At 34.4% G+C, this 23124-nt stretch overlaps 1 protein-coding gene across 1 annotated transcript in view; it reads left to right on the forward strand.

The window, feature by feature from the left end:
- The window catches only part of Samsn1 (SAM domain, SH3 domain and nuclear localization signals 1), a 148417-nt gene that overhangs the window by 111724 nt on the left and 13569 nt on the right, over positions 1–23124 (forward strand). Inside the window, exons 9-13 of the mRNA XM_048345791.1 lie at positions 11208–11279; positions 14057–14206; positions 17293–17422; positions 19848–19999; positions 22862–23068. Of these exons, the coding sequence (XP_048201748.1) occupies positions 11208–11279; positions 14057–14206; positions 17293–17422; positions 19848–19999; positions 22862–23068 (711 nt within the window). The remainder of the gene's footprint in view (positions 1–11207; positions 11280–14056; positions 14207–17292; positions 17423–19847; positions 20000–22861; positions 23069–23124) is intronic.

Consider the following 23124-nt stretch of genomic DNA (forward strand, 5'->3'; position numbering starts at 1 on the left):
TAAAATAACCAACTGTTCCTCTAATCAGAACATCTTGAAATGAAACCATGCTGGCGTTTCATATTATAATATGTCTGAAGATGGCAAAAAGAATTAGCAAGACTGCTGCTTTAAAAGAAACCTGAAATTGTGAGGGAGAGTAGAGGTTTGTACCAGATCTACAGAAAAATTATTCAGAAGACTCTCAGGGAGTATTCTATTCAGATCTACAGATATGTTCACTTAAAAAGTGTGTACTTCAGATTATTGCTATTACTTCCTATTTCTAGTCCAAGACCATCAATTTCACTTTGGTGTGAATTTTCCACACTAACCACTTCAGCTTCCAGCAGCAGGCTTGTGTCCAGTGACTTTGTTAACTTTAGTCAGTTAACTGGTATATTTATTTCTTTTCCTAATGACAAAATTTCATATAGCAAACCGATATTTGGTAATATCATTTTTATATATGGCCACTTTGTTTATGAGTTGGTTATCTAAGTTTATTTCTGTACACTGTAAAAATGAAGTTTCTAAACCTGAGATTTTGTCCTGCTCTTTTAGTCCAATATCTGGCCAAATTATTGGCTTTCTGAAAGGATTGATTTGAGTTACCACATGGTGTCACTTGTAGCACATTTTCTTGATATGATAAAGTTGAAAATGTACCCACTGCCTTACGTATGAAACTATAACCCCTCTGTACATCACTTTGACAATAAATAAGTAATTATTCAGAAAAAAAAGCAATAATATTTCTCTTTTGCATGTTTCCTAATTTCACTAGTTTAAAATTTTGGAATATGTTTCAAGTACACAGTTTTCATCTCAATTTGCTGAAGTGAGAGCATCTGCAAATCACACATACAAAATACTTTTAGGTTCTGAATATCCATGACAATTATCTATTGATTTTAAGCTCACCATCAGCGGTGGGGCACATGTTCATAATTTACAAAAGAAAGTATCTTCATAGATAAGTGTGCTACAGTGATCAAACATGCTACTGTAGGTCAAAGAATCTTCATAAAGAGAGTTCATGCTACTACCACTTTCTGTCTCAATAGAATGAAATATTCATACATCAAAATTGAAATCTGCTAAGTAGAAAATAAATGTATTTGTCAAGGAATAAGTTATAGAACCCAAATATTATAATACAAACTTGCTGCGTTTTTTTTTCTACCTATTCTTTCCCTGTTTAGGATTACATACCATATATTTGCCCCGCATAAACATGTCTGTTCTTACTAAGAAGGAAAAAAAAAGTTTAAATTCCTGAGCCTAGTGGCAGCAAGTACAGCCTGAGATGGGAATGTTTATAAGCTTTATGATATTAACTGCAGCACTCAACCTCAGGTGGCATAAAGCATGCAAAAAAGAACTTTCTGTCAGTTTTATTATTTCTAAAAAGGTTCCCCTTGAAGCAGAAGAGTGACCTTGCTCTGCTGAGCTGACATATGCCACTGGATTAATGGTCGAGCGCTGCTGGAGGGAAGCTCAGAGAAACATTACAACTCCAGAAGCTGGGCTGGCGGTGACCATTAATCAGGGGGACCGAACTCATGCTTCAAAGACACTCATTTAAAAGTAGTAAAAGTGGCTTAAAAAACTTTCTCAGAATTAGCTTATTGTTTGTCATCACTTGTGTTCAAGGAGATCACCGCATGACTAAAATATCCTCAGGGGACACCGTTAGAAAGGTTAGAACATACCAAGTGAATGCCAAATTTAAAATATTGGAAGTTATCAGCATTTTTTGTTCGAGAGTCTGATAGGAAAGTGTACTAAATGGGTTCAGTTTTCTCAACTTAATTTTCACACCTTTATTTAATAGTTTATTTCAAAGGAATGGGTTCTGTGAGTGAATGTTTTCCTCTCTGTGGTCATTTAATTAACATAAATTAATTGTACTGTGTAATTTTAAAACTGAAAGTTTTAGACCCCAGTCTCAAAGCTGAGGAGTTTCTCTATGTCAGGCTTGGCCACTTGTCCTGTATAAGCCAAATAAAGAGCAAGATGAAGAGCATAAAAAGAGATTTATTACATGGCATGTGTACACTATTTGAAGGTATCACTTCAGCCCAATGCCCATGGTCTTCAGGAGTCCAGATCAAGCTATACACAAGGTACTAGGGGCAAGAGGCAAATGGTACTTTAAAGAGACTCAGCCATGGATTGGGCCTGGTTTACCACTATCTCATTCTTTGTTTCTGTAGAGGTTCTAGAGAAGCTGTTATCTGTTTCTCCTTGGTCAAGAAAAAAAACAAGTCATACTTGTCTGATGGGTTGTCTACCCCGAGGAAGCTAGATTGTTCCTCTGGGGTAGTTTTGGATCTTTATCATAAAGATGCTATCAATCAGTACTGTCCTTTCTGGAATGTAAAGAGATTATCCAGTGACTATAGAAAGAATGACTTGGAAACAGACATATAAAAAATGGAGGCAGAGATGTCAAAGCTATTTTGCTGTTTTTTAATTCATGGGTCCAAGATTAAGCAGTTAATGTTTTTTGGGGAAGTAGTTTTTAAGCACTTACATACCTATATAATATGTTCCTTGATGAAGTACACTCCTTTCATTACTCTTGGTGTGTGTGTGTGTGTGTGTGTGTGTGTGTGTGTGTGTGTGTGTGTGTAAATGTGCACGCTCTTGCATGCTTGCCTGTACTAAGGCTTAAACTGGGGCTCTCCCATAACTTTATTGCTCAATGCTACCAAAGCCACAGCTCCACTTCCTGCTTCTTAGGACTTAATTGAAGATAAGAGTCTTCAGGGCTTTTTGTGCTCCAGGCTGGATTCAAACTGTTTATGAGTCTCAGATCTCTGACTCCTAAATAGCTAGGATTACAGATGTGAGCCAACAGCCTGACCTATATTACTCTTTCTCAATCACCCTTATTCTCCCATGAATTCTTTATCCTATTAGCTAATGCAAATTGTCAGAATTTTTTTCATCTGATTATTGAACAGAAAAATTTACCAAAGACTTACATCAAAGATTCTAAAAGATTTTGTTCAATATAATTAAGCTGATAAATTGAAGTCCTTGATGCTAATAATGATTAAACGTAGTATCTCGTTTTTTTTAATAATTACTTATTTATTGTAAAAGTGATGTAAAGAGGAGTTACAGTTTCATACGTAAGGCAGTGGGTACATTTCTTCTACAATTTGTTACCTCCCATACTATCTCTTATACATTTTCTTAATTTATCTTTTAGATTGCTATAATAGAAAATATCATTTATTTTAAGAGTGACAAATGAAAAAAAGGCACTTTTTAAGGAAATCAAAATAACTTTGAAACCTAAGATTGTGGTTGAAAGCATAAAGTTGATGAAGATGGTTTGCATTCATAATTTGATATTTTAAATTAAAATTCCTTTGTACAATTACTTAAAGATAAATTTTTAAAGTTTAAAAATAGCATGATGACTAGTTTTGAAATGCTTTTGCAATCAGTATTTCAAAGGTATTTTCTTCTAGATAAGAGTTGCTTTCTTTTACAGAATCTTCAAATGATCCTATGCAGAATATTATTTATAGAATTATCTATTTGCTTTTGTAGTTCAGTTGTATGATTTAAATAGTTGATACTAATGTGACTGGTTAAAGTACTATTTGCTTTTCAATAGACAAAAGTCAAATAGACACAAACAAATGTTAACTTCTAAATTTATAAGAGAATATGTTTTAGTAATTAAAACTTTAAATCATCCATCTTTTCCTAGATCAAAGTATAGGAAATAAAATTAGTAGTATACAATTTGCTTAGGTTAACCACTTATTTTAGGGTAGGGATGGCAAATGCTTTATGTTACCTAGTTCTTCATTCAGCTCCCATCCCTCTGTCAAATAGCTAGTGTATTTTATAACCATTGTCAACAGGAAATGGTAAACCATAATTTCTCTAAGCCTGAACATGGCTTCTGAACACTTCTTAATGTAGCTTTCCATGAAATTTTTAGTTTCATTTCTTTGGTACTTGAATTTGAATCAAGAGCCTAGGCAGTATTCAATCAGTTTAGATACTGTCTTAGACCAGCTCTTTTAAAGATAAGTTTTGTTAGGTTCTCTAATTTTTCCCAGGCTAGCCTCAACTTCATGATCTTCCTGTTTCTACTTTGCCAGTAGGTGAGATTAAAGGCATGCCTTACCACATCTTGTATTCCATAAAGCTTTTTAAGTATACTATTTGTACTGGTATGACATTATAACTTCTTACCAATTTTGAGTTCAAAAGATAGTCAAAACATATAATAGAAAATCCCAGTGCGATATTCATGTAGCAACTATAAAACCACTTTTTTGGTCATCAAAATATGTTCAAAATATAGTATTTCTTTTTCTCCCTTGAAAGTTTCTATATGTTGTCATTCAGTGATCCTTTTCATAGTGTGTGCGCCATACATATTTTTTTACCTTTATTATTATTTGAGCAGTTACCATCTCTGTATTTGAAGACTTTGAAAGAGGCTCTCGGTCTATGGCCCTACCACCCCGAGAGCGCCCAATCTCATCTGAAAGAGGCTTTCAGTCCACAACTATGTAACCTTTTAGCAGAAAAAAAAATACTTAAGACAATTATCGTCATATTTATTTCAGCCAACCCTACTCCCCAAATTTGTGATTTTTGTGTAATTTTACGCTAATTATGAATTTTTGTTTACTCAATAACCAATATACTGCAAATGGGTATTTGCAAGTGAATAATAACAGACTTCTAGATTAACATCTAATTCATTTTAATCTCACTTCTTTTGTATACAACATAATATTATTATTGGAATTAACATCATACTTATAAGCCTTTTATTGACCATTCTTCTATTTATCTGTAATATACTGAAATGATTTGATCAAATATACCAGTAATAAAGTAGAGATTTCTCCAGGATTGAATCTTGTTTTACTTATAGCCCTTACCTATGTAAAATTTTTTGTTTACATTAAATCATATAATGCAAAAATGTTTGGTATTTCATTAAGCATTAGCACATTTTTTTTCATTTTTTGATGAAATTTTCATTTGCTTTTGGGTTACTGTATAAGAAAAGGGTTTTGACAGTAAACATGAAGAGCAAAGTGAGATTTTTTTTCATATTGTGTCTTTCCCAAGCCTCACAATTGTGAATTTCCCTCTAAATGCGCTACACTCCTTAAGAATGGGAGTAATCAGTGTTCACTGAAACAGCAAATACACAAACATAGTAACTAAAGTATTGTGTACACAGGGGAGGGTTCCAGTGGTGTAACTCCTTTGAATAATACTTTACCGATTTTAAAAAATGAAATACCAAGAAGCTATGACATGTGGTATCATGGGAGGGACAAAGGCAATGGGAGGGGATAGATAAATAGAGAGAGGAAAGGTGGGTGAGTGCAGTTGTACTATTTAATGTGTGTGTGTGTGTGTGTGTGTGTGTGTGTTTGAAAAGGTAATTAGTTGGGTTGAAGGAATGGGTAGGATTGGGAGAGATGGGAATAATAATGAAAGGCATAAGGTTGGTTGAGATGCATTGTATTCACTCACTGACATATTCGAGTGAGACCCTTTTTGAAGAAGTAATTAAGGATAACAAAAACATTACCAAAATATAACTGCATCAGTTAAAAAATAAAAAGAGGAAGATGGGACTTACTTCCCCAGCAAGCTAGGTCAGAGGTTCAGTTTAACGAGACTGACCACCATTATCTGATGCTAAGGGAAATGACAAATGTACTGCCAACTCAGTTTCAGATGAATTTGATAAGGAACAGCTGCATACACTTTACTAGCCTCAGTTTTACTCATCTGTCAACTGGAGATACCTTATCTACTGCAGAGGGATATTGCGTTCAGTTAAGAACACAATTATGCCTGATTATACATCAGCTAAGCATAAAGATTGTGTGTAGCTGTAACTGCCATAGCAGTGTAGAGCAAGCTTGACATATTGAGAGGATGAATGCGTTATGCGAATCAGTGCTTAAGGAAAATTAACTTTGCAATGGAGTTGTTAAATCATAGGAGGGGTAAAAATTTGGAAACAAAATTTTTGCAGAAAGCTGTTGCTACAGTTCAGGAATTTGCATGCTTTTGAGTAGAAAAATAGTGAAAACAACCAACAGTAACATTTGGAAAAAGAATTGAACAGATGTAAACTTAAAAGAATTTGTGTGTGTGTGCGTGTGTGTGTGTATTGCATTAAAATTTGTACTATGAGTTTGTTTAAGCTGCACATAAAGAGAAATGAGAAAGCGTAAGTTTTAACAGTGCAAGTGGGAGTTCAGAGTAGGGCTAGAACAGATCCTAGTAGTATCTGGATATAAGTGGAGAGTGCCTCTTATTGGCACGTCTGCCTTTCTATCCACCTCCAGTGCTTCATACATGAGCAACTGAAAAGTAGGTTTCCTAGAAAAATTCCTCAAGACTTCACAAAGTGCTGATACAATAATGTCATTCCAGAAGGATCAAGACAGGCCATTTTCCATGCTGGTTTATGAGCTCAGTATTTAAAAAAGAACAGAAAGTGCAGAATAAAACAAAAACTGATCTAGAAAAAGGTTTACAGCAGGAAAAACAAAACTAAGAGTAGTTCAGTGTAACAAGATCATAATCACAACCTTAAAACCTTTCCATTTGTTTTATATTCAAATTATTTATTTAACTACATTATGTACGTATGCATGTTTTCTTGCTCTACCTCTTGAGCCACACCTCCAGTCTTGCATTTTCCTGGTTAAATTTCACAGACTTTCCTGTTTAGGCTGCTCACAGTCTTGATTTCTATGTCTCAGCCATGTGAATAGTTATTCTACAGAAATAAAATTTGCACCTTCCTTGAATGACATGAAGTTGATATAAAAGTACTTAATGAGAGACATTGACTAGCCTTTGTTTCTAGAAGTCAGATGAACTGTTTGTCTAGAGCACTGATAAACATATGAGCTTTGGGTTGACTTTGCCCAAAGTTGAAATGTAAGTGTTGAAAGCAATTGTTTTACAGTTCTTGTTGTTGTTTTAGTCTTTAATTCCTTGACACCCACACAACCAGTCTTCCACTAGCACACATGATGGTACAGCTGGTTGACACTGAGACAATCGTATCATTATTTTAAGCGATTTAAATTTGATTCACACTCTTCAAAAGATCTTAGCACCTGAGTTAGTTAGAACAATCAAATCCTAGAATGCTTTTGTTTAATAGCTGAGGAAAGTTTTGGCATTTTAAAATAGAGTATTCTTACAAAAGCATGATGAAACAGAATTCAGGTCTTGAACAGTGTAATACGAACCAATGCTTTATAATGTTAAGCAATGTTAAGGAGATGTGAGAACTTGTTGGCAGTATGTGTATAATTTTTAATTTGCCAGTATGTTTCAAACCACTGCAGATGTACAACTTACGTATGTAAATTTTTTTTGAAAAAGACTGTGAAAGTTTTCTACCAGTACCTCAATCAAGTATTAAGTCATGCTGTAAATGAGAATTTATTTAAGGGTCCTAAAAGTTTCTTAAGAAAATTGAGGTCAAGTATTTTGCTCATATTGAAAGGTTTGCTTCATATTTCTACAGAAAATTTCCCTGATACTTTTTCATATTGGTAAACACAGTCTAGTTTCAGGAAAAGAATTTAGCTTTAATTTTCCCATCTTGTTAAGAGTAATTTTTTGAAAACAGAAACTAAACAACAACAATAACGAAAAGACAGGATCAGTATTCTGTAATGTTATAGGATCCATTAATGTGGAGATATATATATATATATATACTGTACAGTACTGAGCACTGTTGCTAAGCTTTTGTGCTCAAGTCTAGCTCTCTACTACTTGATCTACAGCTCAACTTCTGGTTTTCTGGTGGTTAATTGGAGATGAGTCTCACGTACTTCCCTGCCCTGGCTGGCTTCGGACTGTGATCCTCAGATCTCAGCTTCCTGAGTTGCTAGGATGACATATGCAAGCCACCAGCATCTAACCTAGTGTGGAGAACTTTTTAGAAGAATTTTAAGTATGAACAATCGTTCCTACAACAATTTTCTCATTGGAAAAAATGCAGTGATTCCTAACAATATTGATATCATCAAAGGTCAGTCTATAATTATTAAATTTTTTGTAAAACTAGAGAAGAGATGTGTTAGATAAAGAATCTTATTACTTTATTTTTCATCATTTATTGCATTGTGTTAGAACATAGGTTTGCAGATGTTTTCAAACACTCAGTTGGTGGTTCTGCATTAATTTTGTGAAAATCAAACAGAATATATGGAAGGAGGCAGATTTCAAAAGAGACAATAAAAATTACATAAGAAAATTAGTCATGAAAAGAAATTTAGATAACATATAAAAAAGTATAAGTGAACTTCCAATAGAATAAGGAAGGAATATATATGTATTTATAATATATATATACACATATATATGTAATATATAGTTTGTGTTTGGTAGAAGTAGTGATGAGAATTGAATTTAGGACTTTCTAAATGCTAAGTATGTGTTCTACTACTGAACTACTTTGCCTCTGTATATATTTATATAAAGACTTCAGCAGAGTTCGATTTCAAGAAAACAATTATCCATAACTTTTTTTTTGCCAGTCCTGGGACGTGGACTCTGGGACTGATTGCTGTACTTGAACCTCTTTTTCTCAAGGCTAGTACTCTACCACTTGAGCCACAGCTAAACTTCTAGACTTTTCTGCTTGGGTTGACTTTGAACCGTGTTCCTCAACATCCTAAGTAGCTAGGATTACAGGCATGAGCCACTGGCTCCAAGCTTGAATTTTGTTTTTATTTAAGCTACTTTTCCTGTCAACAGTGATTTGTTTATAAAACAACTATCCTGATGGGAGCTCCTGTCACCAGACAATGTTTCTAAAATCTAATTGTTATAATTATAGAATGCAAACTTATCACTACTCAAACAAATTCTCATTTAGCAAGAACTATTTAGCAGAATTTGCTTTTAGATATTTCAACTTCTAAGCAGACAACTTGACTGTAGAAATTGGAAAGTTATGTCCTGCTTATTATATCTTTTTGTAGACACTAATCCCACTTCATCATAAGTCACCAATTAAAATGTGCAATGATACCAACTTTAAAAGACACTATCATTCTACAGAACAATGAATATTAAACATATCCTGTTACATTCTGAGGGTGGTTTTTTTTTTTGTCTTTCTTTCTTCCACTTGGTACACAAGTGCAACTCCACTATAATTTAAGCCATGTTCAAAATATTTTGGCTTTTATCTTGTTTACAAGCAAGAGTCTCCTGAGTATCTGTGGGGCTGGATTTAAACCTACCTCCATTCCCTGAGTAGCTAGGATTACAGGCATAAGTCATCATAGCTGATTCCTGTGATTTGCATTTTAAGAATATTTAGAATGAAGTAGTATGATCCTCTGTCTTAAAGCAGTTAAGTGATTAGCAATGGGATGACTGGCTAAACCCAAAGTAATAGTCTTGTATCTTTCCAAAGCACTACTGCTGGATCTTCTTTTCTTATTGATATAATGGGAGGAGAATTAATTTTAAAAGGTGGTGGCTATCGATTACTTAATGGAAGAAGATGGTGTACAGAAATGCTGAAGTGAGTCTATTCTGTGCCCTTCTGCACAACAAGACCCATTATCCAGTAGTGGAAATCATTTCTTAACTGTCATTAATATTTAATAAGCAGGAGGCAAATTGGATGCAGACTACAAAAGTACTCTAGGCTTGGGCTCCAGTAGGATGTGTGAATATTTTAGGTAGGTAGAAGAGTAATAAATTTTACTGTATTCAGGTTGCTTATAAGCAAGAAAATAATACACTAAATTCTCTTCTTTAATCTCTAAGCAATGATTGCCTGAAGGAAATACCTAGTAGGCAAGTTGAAGTGATTGATGCTTTGGTAGTTCTGTCTAGGTTAGTTAGAACTGCTTGAGAGAACATGGCATTTTGAATATGAGTCTCAATTTCAGCCCTTCTCTTGCCCTGCACCAGCCAACATCAAGAGGGCCTGAAGGGCTTGATCTGCAGGGATGGAAACTCTAAAAAGGGTGTTAATTGTATCGAATACAGCCTGCTTCCTTGAAGCTATAGTCCAAGAACACTGTCTAACTGACAAATCTCGTCACATGTCAGGAGTTTTAGATAGCTGGTGAGCTTTTATGAGTCCTTTGAAAGACTTTTTTTATGAACTAAAATATGTTGTGATTTCTGAAAAGACAGAATAAATTCTGTAAATTCTTGTCTCCAATTATTAAGTTTTTCAAATTGATAGAGGTGTTTTTTTCCCAGTAAAATCATCTTATGGTAAGTTAGATATTAGTTAAAGTCTTTAAGGTAGGATGAATTCTTTAGATTTAGTGGTACAAAAACCATAAGATAAGCATCAGCCCAAATAATGTTGAGGATTTTTCCTAAGTCATTTTGATGCAGGGATTCTAAATAATTTGAAATTTTATTCAAAATGACAAGATTATTTATCCTTGACTATGTAGGGTGAATTGCATGAGAAAAATATTTAATCTTTTAAACTAAAATGATGCAAGGAAATAGTCTGATATTGACATATTGAACCTTCCCTCAATTTCAGGAAATGAAGCAGATCCAGAGGTCTTAAGGTAAACTCATGACAAGTGTGAGAAAATTTAATCTGACTACCAGTATTAAGCTATGTATAGCTAATAGCTCCCTTCAGTCTATGGATAGGACTATGTGTGCATATTATCTTTAAAATATCTAGAGATAAATTCAAATTATCAACAATTAGTAATGAGAAATATCACTGAGACAAAGCAAGTGTTTTCCAAACTTCATTTTTTTATGAGGCTTAATTGTAGGTATATTAATTATTCTGTTGTTTTTGTTCCTTGTTTATTGGTTAATTGGTTAGTACTACCTGGATTACCCACTGAAAAAAAGTTAGTGTATAGCTCCTCTAAAGAAAAATCTCTTTCCTGTTTACAGAGTTTTCAGGGCCTACATCTAGGGCAAATATAGCTATAATAAAAATATTTTAACCATGATTTTTCTCAATGGTGCTAAATACTATAGCTTAGGGAAATGATTAATCAATTGTTATTACACATTGCTAACAATGTTTATAACTTCAGTGTCGTTTGATGTTTCAGAGAAAAGCTTTTCATAGTTGATTTATGTAAGAAACAGTTCTGGTAAAACTACTATTAGTTTAGTACTAAAAGTTGCAACAAGCCCTAACTTTTCTTTCCCTTTCATTTGTGATTTTATAGCGCAGCAGCAGTTTGGGGAATTTTGATCATTTACGGAATAATTCTGTGTCAAAAGCAGATGATTCAATTGAGGTTAGTATTTTATTCAATTATTATAAGTGCAATAACTTTATAAAAGCAATGAATTCTAGATCTCTTGTGCAAAATCAGTAGAAAAATAAACATATTTTCAAATCATAAACTTGCATATATTTGAGGGGCAGTGAACAGCAACTTAGTGCTTAAAACTCTGCTGAAAATTTAGGAAATACACTACATATGACATCTCCTAGATATGTGAGCAGGCACAAAATTAATTATAAAAAATAGTTCAATTCAGGATTAGGGGCATGGACTCTTGTGTATAATCTCTTCTATTAAGGAGGATAAGGCAGGAACTGTGATCTCACAGTTCTAGGCCAATCGGACAAAAATTAGCAAAACCTTCACTCAAAATCATGCTTGATGTGAAGGCAAAATATTTCATGTCAATCTCAGATACTCAGAATGCTGAGGTAGGAAGATACTGGTCTCAAGCTGTCCAACCAAAAGCATAAGACCCATTCTAAAACTGAGAAAATCAAAGCAAAAGGAGTGGGGTTTGGTTCAAGGACTTGCTACCCAAGCAATCACACACACACACACACACACACACACTATTCCAAACTCTTTGATCATTCTGATCATAATGCAAAACACATGTGTAAATTGAAACTGGGTTAAATTAGGAAATGATTAAGTGGCTTGATTTTACATTTGTCAAGTAGAGAAGAGCACTAGTCAATTATACCATTACATTTTGACAAGATTCATAAAAATGTGTCATTGGTGACCATTACCTATGCATTTATGAGTCATGCACACTTCAAATGTAGCTTAAGAAAAGTTTCCCATAAAATTAAGTTTTTATAATACTGTGAAAATACCAATAATTTCCCTATTTAACTGAACACATAGAACAAAGAGCAAAGTAAGAGCAAAGTTAGCATTTTACTTAACTTCTATAATACAGGAACCATTAGATATTTTTTCCTACTTTATTCCTGAATAAATAGGCTTCCTTCATTGAGTAAAATTACTTTTTTGTGAGTCTATAAATGTCAAAGGCATAATTCAACCTCTTCTATGGCTCCACTTTGTCATTCTATTATGTTGCCTACTAATTTAGAGGCTATCTCTGATGTGTGATTAATGAAATGTACAAGTGCTAAAATAGGAGAAAAATGAAATGTATGCTGATAACTGAAAATATATTACAATCCTGATTCATTAAACTCACAAGTAATGCTAACTTTGAGGTAAATAGGTTGTGCACATTATGCTTCTCTACAAATGTATCTCTATATATTAATTTTGGATTTCATTAAGGATTATTCTGGAAAATAAAAATAAAATAGTATCTGTGATTACTATATAAATATATCCACTCGTATATATGTAAGTATAACCCACCATATTTTAACTATTCAATATATTTCCCTTTTACCAATCAAAAATATTTGTAGACATGTAAACATAGAGTATATAATTTGAAAACATGAATATAACTGTAAGCAATACAATTATTCATACATAGAGGAAGGAAAAAGAGAAATCGAGAGATAAGAGAAAAAGAGAGACAGACTTACATGATCAGATTTTTAGTTTTTTTCTTGTATAAACTTTTGATTCTCCATAATCATGCATAGGTACATTCTACTCTTATTTTGTTCATGATTCTAGTGTGATGCTGTAAAAGTTCTTCAGGATTATTCATTTTCTATTGATAAAAATAAGAATGCCCTTGTAATATTTTGGGAAAGAATGAATGAGTGTGATATAATAGTACCTTTCTTAGAAACTAAGAATTGGGTGTTCACCTTTTCAACAATTACCTATGCCATGACAGAATTTACGTGGGACCCTTAGAAGTACTACAGAAATAGCAGATGGGAACTTCTTACCTCATAAAGCCTTACATTTACAGACACAATTTTAAAAGACAATAATTCAAATATCATAAATAAATAGTTAAATAAAATATGGCTTAGGCCATGAAAGAGAACATAGTAAATAAAATATTAAAATATATGGGGAGAGTTTCTTTGAAGCTTCTATATATAATGATCAAAAATTTTAAAACACTGTGATTATTGGAAGATTAGTTAATGGTTAATTAACATCACTTGTAACAATATGCTGCTGTACATATTTTAGTTAAGAAAATTATTTTACAAAAAATAGCTTACATAGAGAGAAGAAAAAAGGCAACAGTAAAATATTAAAGTGCCTCCAAATTGTGTTTTATTCAGAGCTTTTGAATTAAGCAAAGAATATTTGCCTTTATAACCTTGGATGTAGGCATTAAATAAAGTGCAATGAGGGCTTAAATTGGCTGTCCATTCATATTTAACATAGCCAATTTTGGGTAAGATATGAAGAAAAACATAATGTTGATTAATAATGATGTTAGCTATGTGTTTAAGCTTTCATAGTAAAATATTCAAGTTACTCATCATTTAAAAAAATATTCAGAGAATGATTTGATCTGTGCTTGTCAGGAATGGTGGGTAGTACTAAACTATATGATCTTTGGAGGTCATCTAGTACAACCCATATGTATATTCTAAAAAAAATACTAAAAATTCTACATGAAGAGTTTCATTCTTTCAAAAAAATAATTGGCTCCAGTTATGTGTCTGAACCTATTCTAGATACTCAGTATCTTCTAACAAGAGTTTTCAGTCAATGTTTTGGGGGTTGAAGAAGATGAAGTTTAGCAGTTACCTAGTAAATAGGAGGGCAAAACAGTAAGAACAAAATCAAATCCTTGCAATCAAGTGTCTTTATGTCCTTGCTATTTTTGTCCCTTGAAAATAATTCTGTACTAGGTACATGGAAAGGAACCCATAAATGAAAGTGAAGAACAAAATAAATCTTCTAATAATGGAGGCAGTCTGGGTAAAAAAATGAGAGCCATTTCATGGACAATGAGGAAGAAAGTGAGTAAGAAGTACATCAAAGCCCTTTCTGAGGAAAAGGTAAGTTGACTTTGTTAGCCATTTGTATTTTTATATTATTTTTTTCTTAAAATATTTCACTGGTTACCATTTTAGACATAGAAAGTGATTTTGCAATACTTAAATATATATTAAATAAACATATGTATCTATATATTCTCCCTCAGTTATCATGCCCAAATTTTATGGAAAAGTATTATTATTCTTACTTCAACAAAAGGAGTCAAAGATCAAAAAGATCACACTGTAACATCTGAAGAATAAAATATCATTTGTGTTGGAAAAATAATATTCCACTTACTTTAATTACTAAATAATATTTCATTTTATGGATAAATCAGTGTATATATCTATTGTTGAGCATTGGGCTGTCTTAGCTTTGAGGATATTATGCATAAGAGAGATTTGAACATTCATGATACATTTACAGAAATACTTGTTTGTTTTTTTTACTTTTGGAAATACTTTTCATTTCCTTTGAATATGTAGTAATTCTATATTTAATGTTTTGATATATTAAAACTGACAAATTGTTTACCAAAGCAGTTAAATCATTTCATATTCCATTAACATTATATAAATGCTTCCAATTTCCCAGCTTTTGTCACTGTTTATATTATATGAGATGTTAGCTGAGGTGAGGTGACACGTCATTGTGATTTGGGATTACATTTCTCTTATTATTGATGACTGAGAACATTTTCATGTGCTTGTTATCCATTTCTATATGTCTTTGGAGAAATTATGCATATCCTTTTTACAGATTAAAATTGGGTTCTCTTTTATAAAATGACAAAAACCAAACACACAAAACCAAACAAAAAGAACTAACAGTATGATACAAGTAGAAGAGGACCTGCCTAGCAATTACAAGACCCTGAGTTCAAGCCCTAGTGCCCACCTCTCCCTAAAAAGGAGCAATAGAAAAACAAAAAATTTATTGGGGATAACATGTCTATCTATGAGATATAAATAAGCAGACTACAGATAGAGAAAAAGTCTGACCATAATGTAAGTCTGACTTCGCTGGAAGGAGAAACGAAAAGATGTCTTCATTAAAGAGCATTTAGATTTTAACCTAGTTCTGACAAAACGTGGTCAAGTTGATGACAAATGCTTGGATCAAGTTTTCCTGTTAGCAGAGCCTCATTTTCCATTAGAATGGAATCGTTTAATTCCCCTGCTTTTCCAGTCTGGAAGGAACTGGGCTTCAGTGTAAGTAGAGTGTGGATGCACAGGAGAAATGCCTACAGCTAGCTGCTAGTATAGTCATCTGTTTACTGTTGCAAGTAATAATACTATGGACTGGGTGAATTATACTGAGAGATTTAATTTGGCTCATATTTACCATATCTGATCACAGTGATGGCTTTGGTGCCAGTGTCCTAAGGTCCCACCTATATGGTCCTACTACATGGAAATAAACATAGATATGCATGTGTCTGTTTTCTCTCTTCATTGTCTTTCAGTCATGGCACCTTCATTCTGATTGATCTTAGGTGATCTTAGATAATCTTATAGATTCCTAATCCCAAAGCCCTCATTTCTAAACATGGATGACGTTTCCTCTACTTAATACTTCACAGCAAGGGTTCATATGGAAAATATAGGCTTTAGGAGGAAAAGGAAACATACATATACTGGATTGTTCAGACCCCGGCCTTTATGATTCATTTCCATCACACAATGCACAGTGCCATCCATAAAACGGGGCTCCACAGCAAGGGATCTGATTGGCAATTTCCATGATCCTGATACATGGCTCACAAAGTTCTTCATAAACTTGTTCTAGTCTATTCTATAGTTCTTACATGTTAGTACTCTCTTTTCTCTCATTACCTGCTAAACCCAAGCTAATTATAAATTTAGTTATTTTTTTTCCTTATAGCTCTTTTGCATTAGAAAATATTTCCAGAACTTCACATGAATTATCTCATCTTACAACTCAGGTCAGTAATTCAGAGCATATGTAAAGTAGAGGTCTTTGGGGGATACCTCATCTAAATCATCCAGTTGGCCTCTTACCCACCCAACCTTAACCTCCTGCCTAATTCTCTCACAGCATACAGTTTATTTCCTTTGTTGCACTTTTCATTCTCTAAATTTGTCTTATTCTATTTATTCATGCCTTCCTAAACATGAAAAAAGAAAATCCGTATACACACAGGCTACATATGATGCATAGTCTACATGCAGTAGAATGTACAGCACTAAAACATATTTTATCCTGTTGCTTTATTTACCATTGTTTCCTAGTTCTCATAGCATTGCTATAAATCTAAGTGCTCTATAAGCCTATACCGAATAACTGAGTGCAAAAATGAACAAATAAGAGCAGAGAATCAAACCAACTCTACATTATATATAGATTCTGAAGTTTTATTAATGCTCAGAAATGCTCAAAATGGGGATATTGAATTACATTCTGATGAATATTAAGAAATTCATAGGCTTTGTCCAAATCATCTAAATATGGAAAACATTTGAGATGTTCTCAAGGAAATGTAATTTGTTTTGAAATTGTCTGTCTTTTCTAATTTTATGCAAGATTTGCTTTTCACTTGACTAGGTGGCAAGCACTGTATGAGATTTGTAAAGCTTCTTAGATAAGCTTTGCTGTAGAATTGCAAAGTGAGAATGTTTTATTCATACCTAGCGATCTGGTAGGGTGCAATAACTGACAGGAAACAACTGTGCAGAGTTTAAATCTGTACTATCAAATCTCAGAAGATTAGTAATGACGATAAATAGATGAGAAAGAAAACAAGAAGTAAAAGTGCTTTAACAGACAATGCATAGATGTCAATAAATTAACAATTCTGATTATATGGTGTTGCTATGATATTCATTCTTATTTGCAAAAAAAACTACAATTTCAGTTTCATGGCACAATAAAGAATGTCTCATCAAAGGAATTTTTCCAAATGTACTTTAAAACAACTTTCTAAATTTGAACGAAAGATTGATGATGCTTATATTTTATGCTCATGTATTCCTCAGTATTTTCTTGCTACAAAATGACTTGTTTGTTAAGTCAGTGCACACAGTGAACATCTCCATGGAAATCTGCTCTCCACACTTAACCTCTGACATGCTTCTTTCTAAAGGATGAGGAAAACAGAGAGGATGCCCTCCCCTATCGGAACAGTGACCCCCTGATTGGGACCCATACTGAGAAGTGCTCCCTCAAAGCCAGTGACTCCATAGACAGTCTCTACAGTGGACAGAGCTCATCAAGTAAGGCTAATGAACAAGGGGCAAGATCCTTATCCAATTAATTTCAAACAACAAATGTGCCCCTCTGGGCTTCTTTATCAAGTTAACAACAAGGTTGCATCCATTTTGTAATAGAAATGGTAAGCGATTAGGATGTATAGTATGCATATGTATGTATATATACTTACTATTGCATTACATCTGAATCCCTGAAACAACAACAACAAAATAAATAAATAAATGTGTGCTGGAAAGAAGTAGCATTATCTTGAGTCAAAAGTTTTGAAAATGATTTTAGTCTGAGTAGTAAAATCTTCTAAGAGGTAATATCCTTTATTTTGTCTCTCTTCCTCCCTCCTTTTTTCCTTTACTTTGTGCCTCCTTCCATCTTCCCTGTCCCCTCTCCTTAGTTTATTTCTTCACTTTCCTTGTTTTTTTCCCCTCAAGTACTCTGGAAGGTATTTGATGCGAGGTATTTGCATCAATTATTTCATTTACTTTTTACCAGAAATAAAAAGCAGCATATACAAGTACTGCTTATATATATGACAGATATGTCACTAATTAAATAATTTTTTTTTAAATCCACAAATGACTAAGACATTTCTAGTCAGAACTTAATGTATTTCTAAGAAGGAAAATATCAAATTTCTGGGACATTTTTCTGAAAGTACTAATACTGTATGGTGACTTGTAACTTCCATTTGCAATCTGTTATACATCATCTGTTCCTTTCAGAGATTTTCACTGAGCTTGAGCCATTGTGTGTGTGTGTGTGTGTGTGTGTGTGTGTGTGTGTGTGTGTGTGTTAGTTCTGGAGCTTGAACTCAGAGCGTGGGCACTGTCCCTTAGCTTTGTTGCTCAAGGCTAACACTTTACCACTTACACCACAGCTCTACTTCTGGATTTTTCCTAATTTATTGGAAATAAAAGTCTCATGAATTTTCCTGCCCGAGATAGCTTCAATTCATGATCTTCAGATCTCAGCCTTCTGAGTAGCTATGATAACAAGCATGAGCCCCCAGGGGTGGGCTGATTTTTTATTTTGTTTTGTTTGTTTCCATTCCTTTTAAATCACCTGATTTGATGATGGATCACAAAGGAGAGATGTTTCAAATACCCTACATTTTATTCCTTTAAATCTTTAAATCATTGTATAATTCAGCATGTCAGTTTATGAGTGCAATGAATGTTAGCCATTGTCATCCTTTTCATCATTCACACTCATCTCTCCTAACTCTACTCATCACCTCAGTTTTCCTAGTTCCACATGTATCCATTGAGTGCTATAACTTCTCTCCCTCATCCTTCCTCTTTCCATCTTATGTTCCTATTGGCTATGGAAGAATTATTTAGAGAAAAAAGAAGCTTAGTAGACACACTGTAATTCTTTGTGTGACATTTGTATTTCACTAGTACTCATTCCTACTGGAAGTTTTAACTTCTGAAGTTCAATGATGAATGTGTGTACAATTTATTAAAGGAAAACCTGGGCCTTGGTTCATCCTGGAAGGAAGGCATGGAGATGGTGACCTGCTACTGTTGTCTTATTCAATGACATTTCTATGACTAGAGGCAATTCACATTTCTTTTACCCAAGTTCACACACAATATGAAACCACTCAACGGATGAAACCTGGGTTGCTAAGTCCTTGAATAGAGCCCCAAAGTCAATCTGAGTGGGAAGTGAAGTAACACTGAGCATGTGGGACAAGACCAGAGCTCTTCTATGGAGAACTATTCTTGCCTTTAAGCAGGAAGCAAAATGAAATCCCTTTCCTGCTTTTGTTTCTGTTTTCCTTGTTGTTTGAGGTTTTCGGTTGTTGTTTCCTAAAGTTCAAGAGTAAAAGGTGAGACAATCAAGGAGTGTGGAGCAGCATCTTTTGTTGTTGTTGTTTTTGCCAGTCCTGGGCCTTGAACTCAGAGCCTTAGCACTGTCACTGGATTCTTTTTGCTCAAGGCTCGCACTCCACTACTTGAGCCACAGTGCACTTCTGGCCATTTTCTATATATGTAATACTGGGGAATTGAACCCAGGGCTTCAATATAGATGAGTCAAGCACTCTTGCCACTAGACCATATTCCCAGCCTCTGTGGAACAGCTTTTAAAACTGGTTTAGAATACCTGCCAACCCCTTGGTGGTCTAGCCATTATGACACACTTCCTCTTTCTCCTAAACTGACACACCAAGCAAATGTATCACCTTTATTGCACAGCTGTTGCCTCATAGACAGTAAGAACTATGGTATGCAGTAAGGACTAAGGGGGAGAATTTTATTCATAACTGTCTTAAGTTTCAGGGTATCTTGTAATATCATGCTTTACCCATTTATGATTTATATCAGATCAAGATTGAACTACTATTATTAATCTGTGTCTTGGTTCATGTATGAAATTATCAGGATTAGGCAAACAACAATACACCAAATCCTCTGCTTTCACCAGGTGGGATAACTAGCTGTTCAGATGGCACAAGTAACCGGAACAGCTTGCGACTGGATGATGATGTTCCTTACTCAGGACCATTCTGTGGCCGTGCCAGAGTGCACACAGATTTCACCCCAAGTCCCTATGACAACGACTCTCTCAAAATCAAGGTAGGTTCGCATCATCTCTGCATTGTGAATGGTTTGACAAATGCTGGTTTGCTCTCTGTAACATGTTAGCATCTTCTGCCCAGAAGAACTGGCTTATAGTGGCAAGAATTTGAACAAAGTATGTAGTGTGGGGTAAAAGGGGTTTGTTGGAACAGCGTAATGTTAGCATTAGATAGCAATACAAGCTCAAAGTTGATGGAAGGCATATCATTTTGGCCATTTTTTTTAAAATCTGAAACCTCACAGGTGCTGGGGGTGTCTAGTTCTGAGTGCCCAAAAAATAATCCATAAAAAGTGGCAGAATGAAGATGGAAATATCAGATGGAACAAAAGCTTTGGGAACCAGACTTGACTGGGCAACCTCAGTAACTTTTAAATTGGTTGCCATGAATAATAAGAGATCTTTCCCCAATGGCATCCTGCCTGCAATTTCTTCTACTTATCCCAAGCTCAGAAGCTTTGAACCACACAAAACTATTATCTGAAATGTGTAAAGTTATAAGTTTAAAGGACATAAGTATACAAGTTTAAAGGATACAGGAAGAATTAAGTAAAGAACTTCCATACTTGAAAAGTTCTTAGAATCTTTAGAGTTTCTTTATCCGATTGATAATTTGGAGCTGACAAACAATTTGATTTATAAAGATTGTACATTCTTACACTAAAGAGTAAGAGGCCAAAGAAGGCACACCATCACAAGTCAGAATGATGACACAACTTTCAATCTCAAATTCTACTATAACAAACAAATTTCTAAATTTACACAAATTATACATTAACATGTCAGCAAGAAAAATATATATGAGTGGTAGATTTAATATCCAGTTTGCTTAAGAGAATAGAGCCACAAAATGCCAAAATATTGAATCTGTAGGATGTTGTAAGTCTCAAGGAAATATTTATGATTTATGACTTAAATTTAGATATTTATTTGCATAGAAATCAATTGTCCTTACAATTCTCAATTGTTGCCACTCATTGGCAGCTTGTAGCCAAATATGCTTTGAGATAAGAATTAAAAAATACCACTTGGTTTGAACATTCCTTTATCCTTCAATGGAAACTTTGTTGTAGAAAACAATTTAATTTTTTTTCTCCTTTTAAGAAAATGAGCAATATTGGTAGACACACTCAAAGTGGTAGAGAGCTAGCCTTAAGTGAAAAAGCTCAAGGACAGCGGCCTGTCCTGAGTTCAAACCCACCTTTAAAAAAGGGTTAAATATGGGCTGGGGATATGGCCTAGTGGCAAGAGTGCTTGCCTCGTACATGAGGCCCTGGGTTCAATTCCCCAGCACCACATATACAGAAAATGGCCAGAAGTGGCGCTGTGACTCAAGTGGCAGAGTGCTAGCCTTGAGCAAAAAGAAGCCGGGGACAGTGCTCAGGCCCTGAGTCCAAGCCCCAGGACTGGCAAAAAAAAAAAAAAAAGGTTAAATAACCTATTTAATGCAAACATATTTTACATATTTGATAAGTTCTGCATAATATCATTATTTTGATAGATAAAATAATCCTGAGATTTCTTTCTTTTTTAAAAAATTTTATACTGTGGAAGATTTTTTTCAGATGGACTAAAATTATGGATAGAGTTATAGACTTCTTTCTAGATGGAGAGCTCCTCAGGAATGATGTCTTGATGTTTCACTATGTATTGATTTAATGATATGAATAAAAAGAGCATCCTTTTTACATTCAGACAACTTGGGCTTGAGTTCTAATTCTGTCATAAACTTCTTGTAAGCTCCTGGAAACTGACTTGCTGTTCCATTTCTTTCTTTGTAATATTTAAAACAATAATGTGATGCCCTCACCTGATCCAGGTCATTGGAGACAGGATCAGTAAGTAGGTTCTTGGTTTTGTTAGAGCAAGGATTGAAGGCAAGACAGGAGTGTTTGCGAGAATAGGGTTATTCATGCAAAGCAAAGGGAATGTATCCTCTGTAGTGGGAGGATCATGCAAACTTGAGAATTGGGACGATTGCCCCAAGAGCCCTAAGACCTCAAACTTTACTTATGGTCTGCTGGCACTGGGAATAACCATTCTTGAAAACTGTGTCATTTATGTGTCATTGATTCCTGGAACCTGGGTTATGCGTCACTACTCCTCCTACACATGAGGGGTTGGTCCTGGGTGGTTACAGTGGTACTGTCATTTTCTACTTGCTGCACGTAAGCTGAGGTTAGCAGGGCTATGCTGTAGGTCACAAGCTATTCCATTAAGATCAGTGACTCAGGGTATGATTTTTTTTAATATCTAATACACACTTGTCAGCTACCAGGTGTCCTAATACCCTGCCAAACCCCTATTTTAATATTTTATATTATTTATCTAAGAGGTATAAGTAGAAAATAACTGTGCATGAAAAATAGTTATGAATTACATGATGCTCTAAAACTATCATTTGATAATTTGATATAGAAGAACAAATGTTATTATCAACAGTTATTAGAAGCTTTCCTTTGAACATGTGAAGGTTTCTTCATTATTACTAGTAAATAATTTATTTAAACAAGTGAACTCAGATCTTTTCTGTTACCATTGAAGACTTAAAATAATGTCTTCATTTTTTTTTGCCAGTCCTGGGGCTTGGACTAAGGGCCTGAGCACTGTCCCTGGCTTCTTCCCGCTCAAGGCTAGCACTCTGCCACTTGAGCCACAGCGCCGCTTCTGGCCGTTTTCTGTATATGTGGTGCTGGGGAATCGAACCTAGGGCCTCTTGTATCCGAGGCAGGCACTCTTGCCACTAGGCTATATCCCCAGCCCCTTCATTTTTGTAGTCTTCCTTAATTCCATTTTTTTCTTGCAGTTTTCATACCGTTCTATCTCTTAGAAAATTTATTTGTATATGTCTTTGCCTTTAGAAAGGAGATATTATAGATATTATCTGCAAAACACCAATGGGTATGTGGACAGGAATGTTGAACAATAAGGTGGGAAATTTCAAATTTATCTATGTGGATGTCATCTCAGAAGAGGAGACAGCCCCCAAGAAAATAAAGACACATCGAAGAAGTACAAGTGAAGTACCCAAGACTCTGAAGGAGTTTCTAGAGAAGATCCACCTTCAGGTTAGCTAATCTGTTTGGTGATGTATGGATTGACTAAGGAAACTAAATGAATATTT

The sequence above is a fragment of the Perognathus longimembris genome, chromosome 5 (genome assembly GCF_023159225.1).
Source record: "Perognathus longimembris pacificus isolate PPM17 chromosome 5, ASM2315922v1, whole genome shotgun sequence".
Lineage (NCBI taxonomy): Eukaryota > Metazoa > Chordata > Mammalia > Rodentia > Heteromyidae > Perognathus > Perognathus longimembris.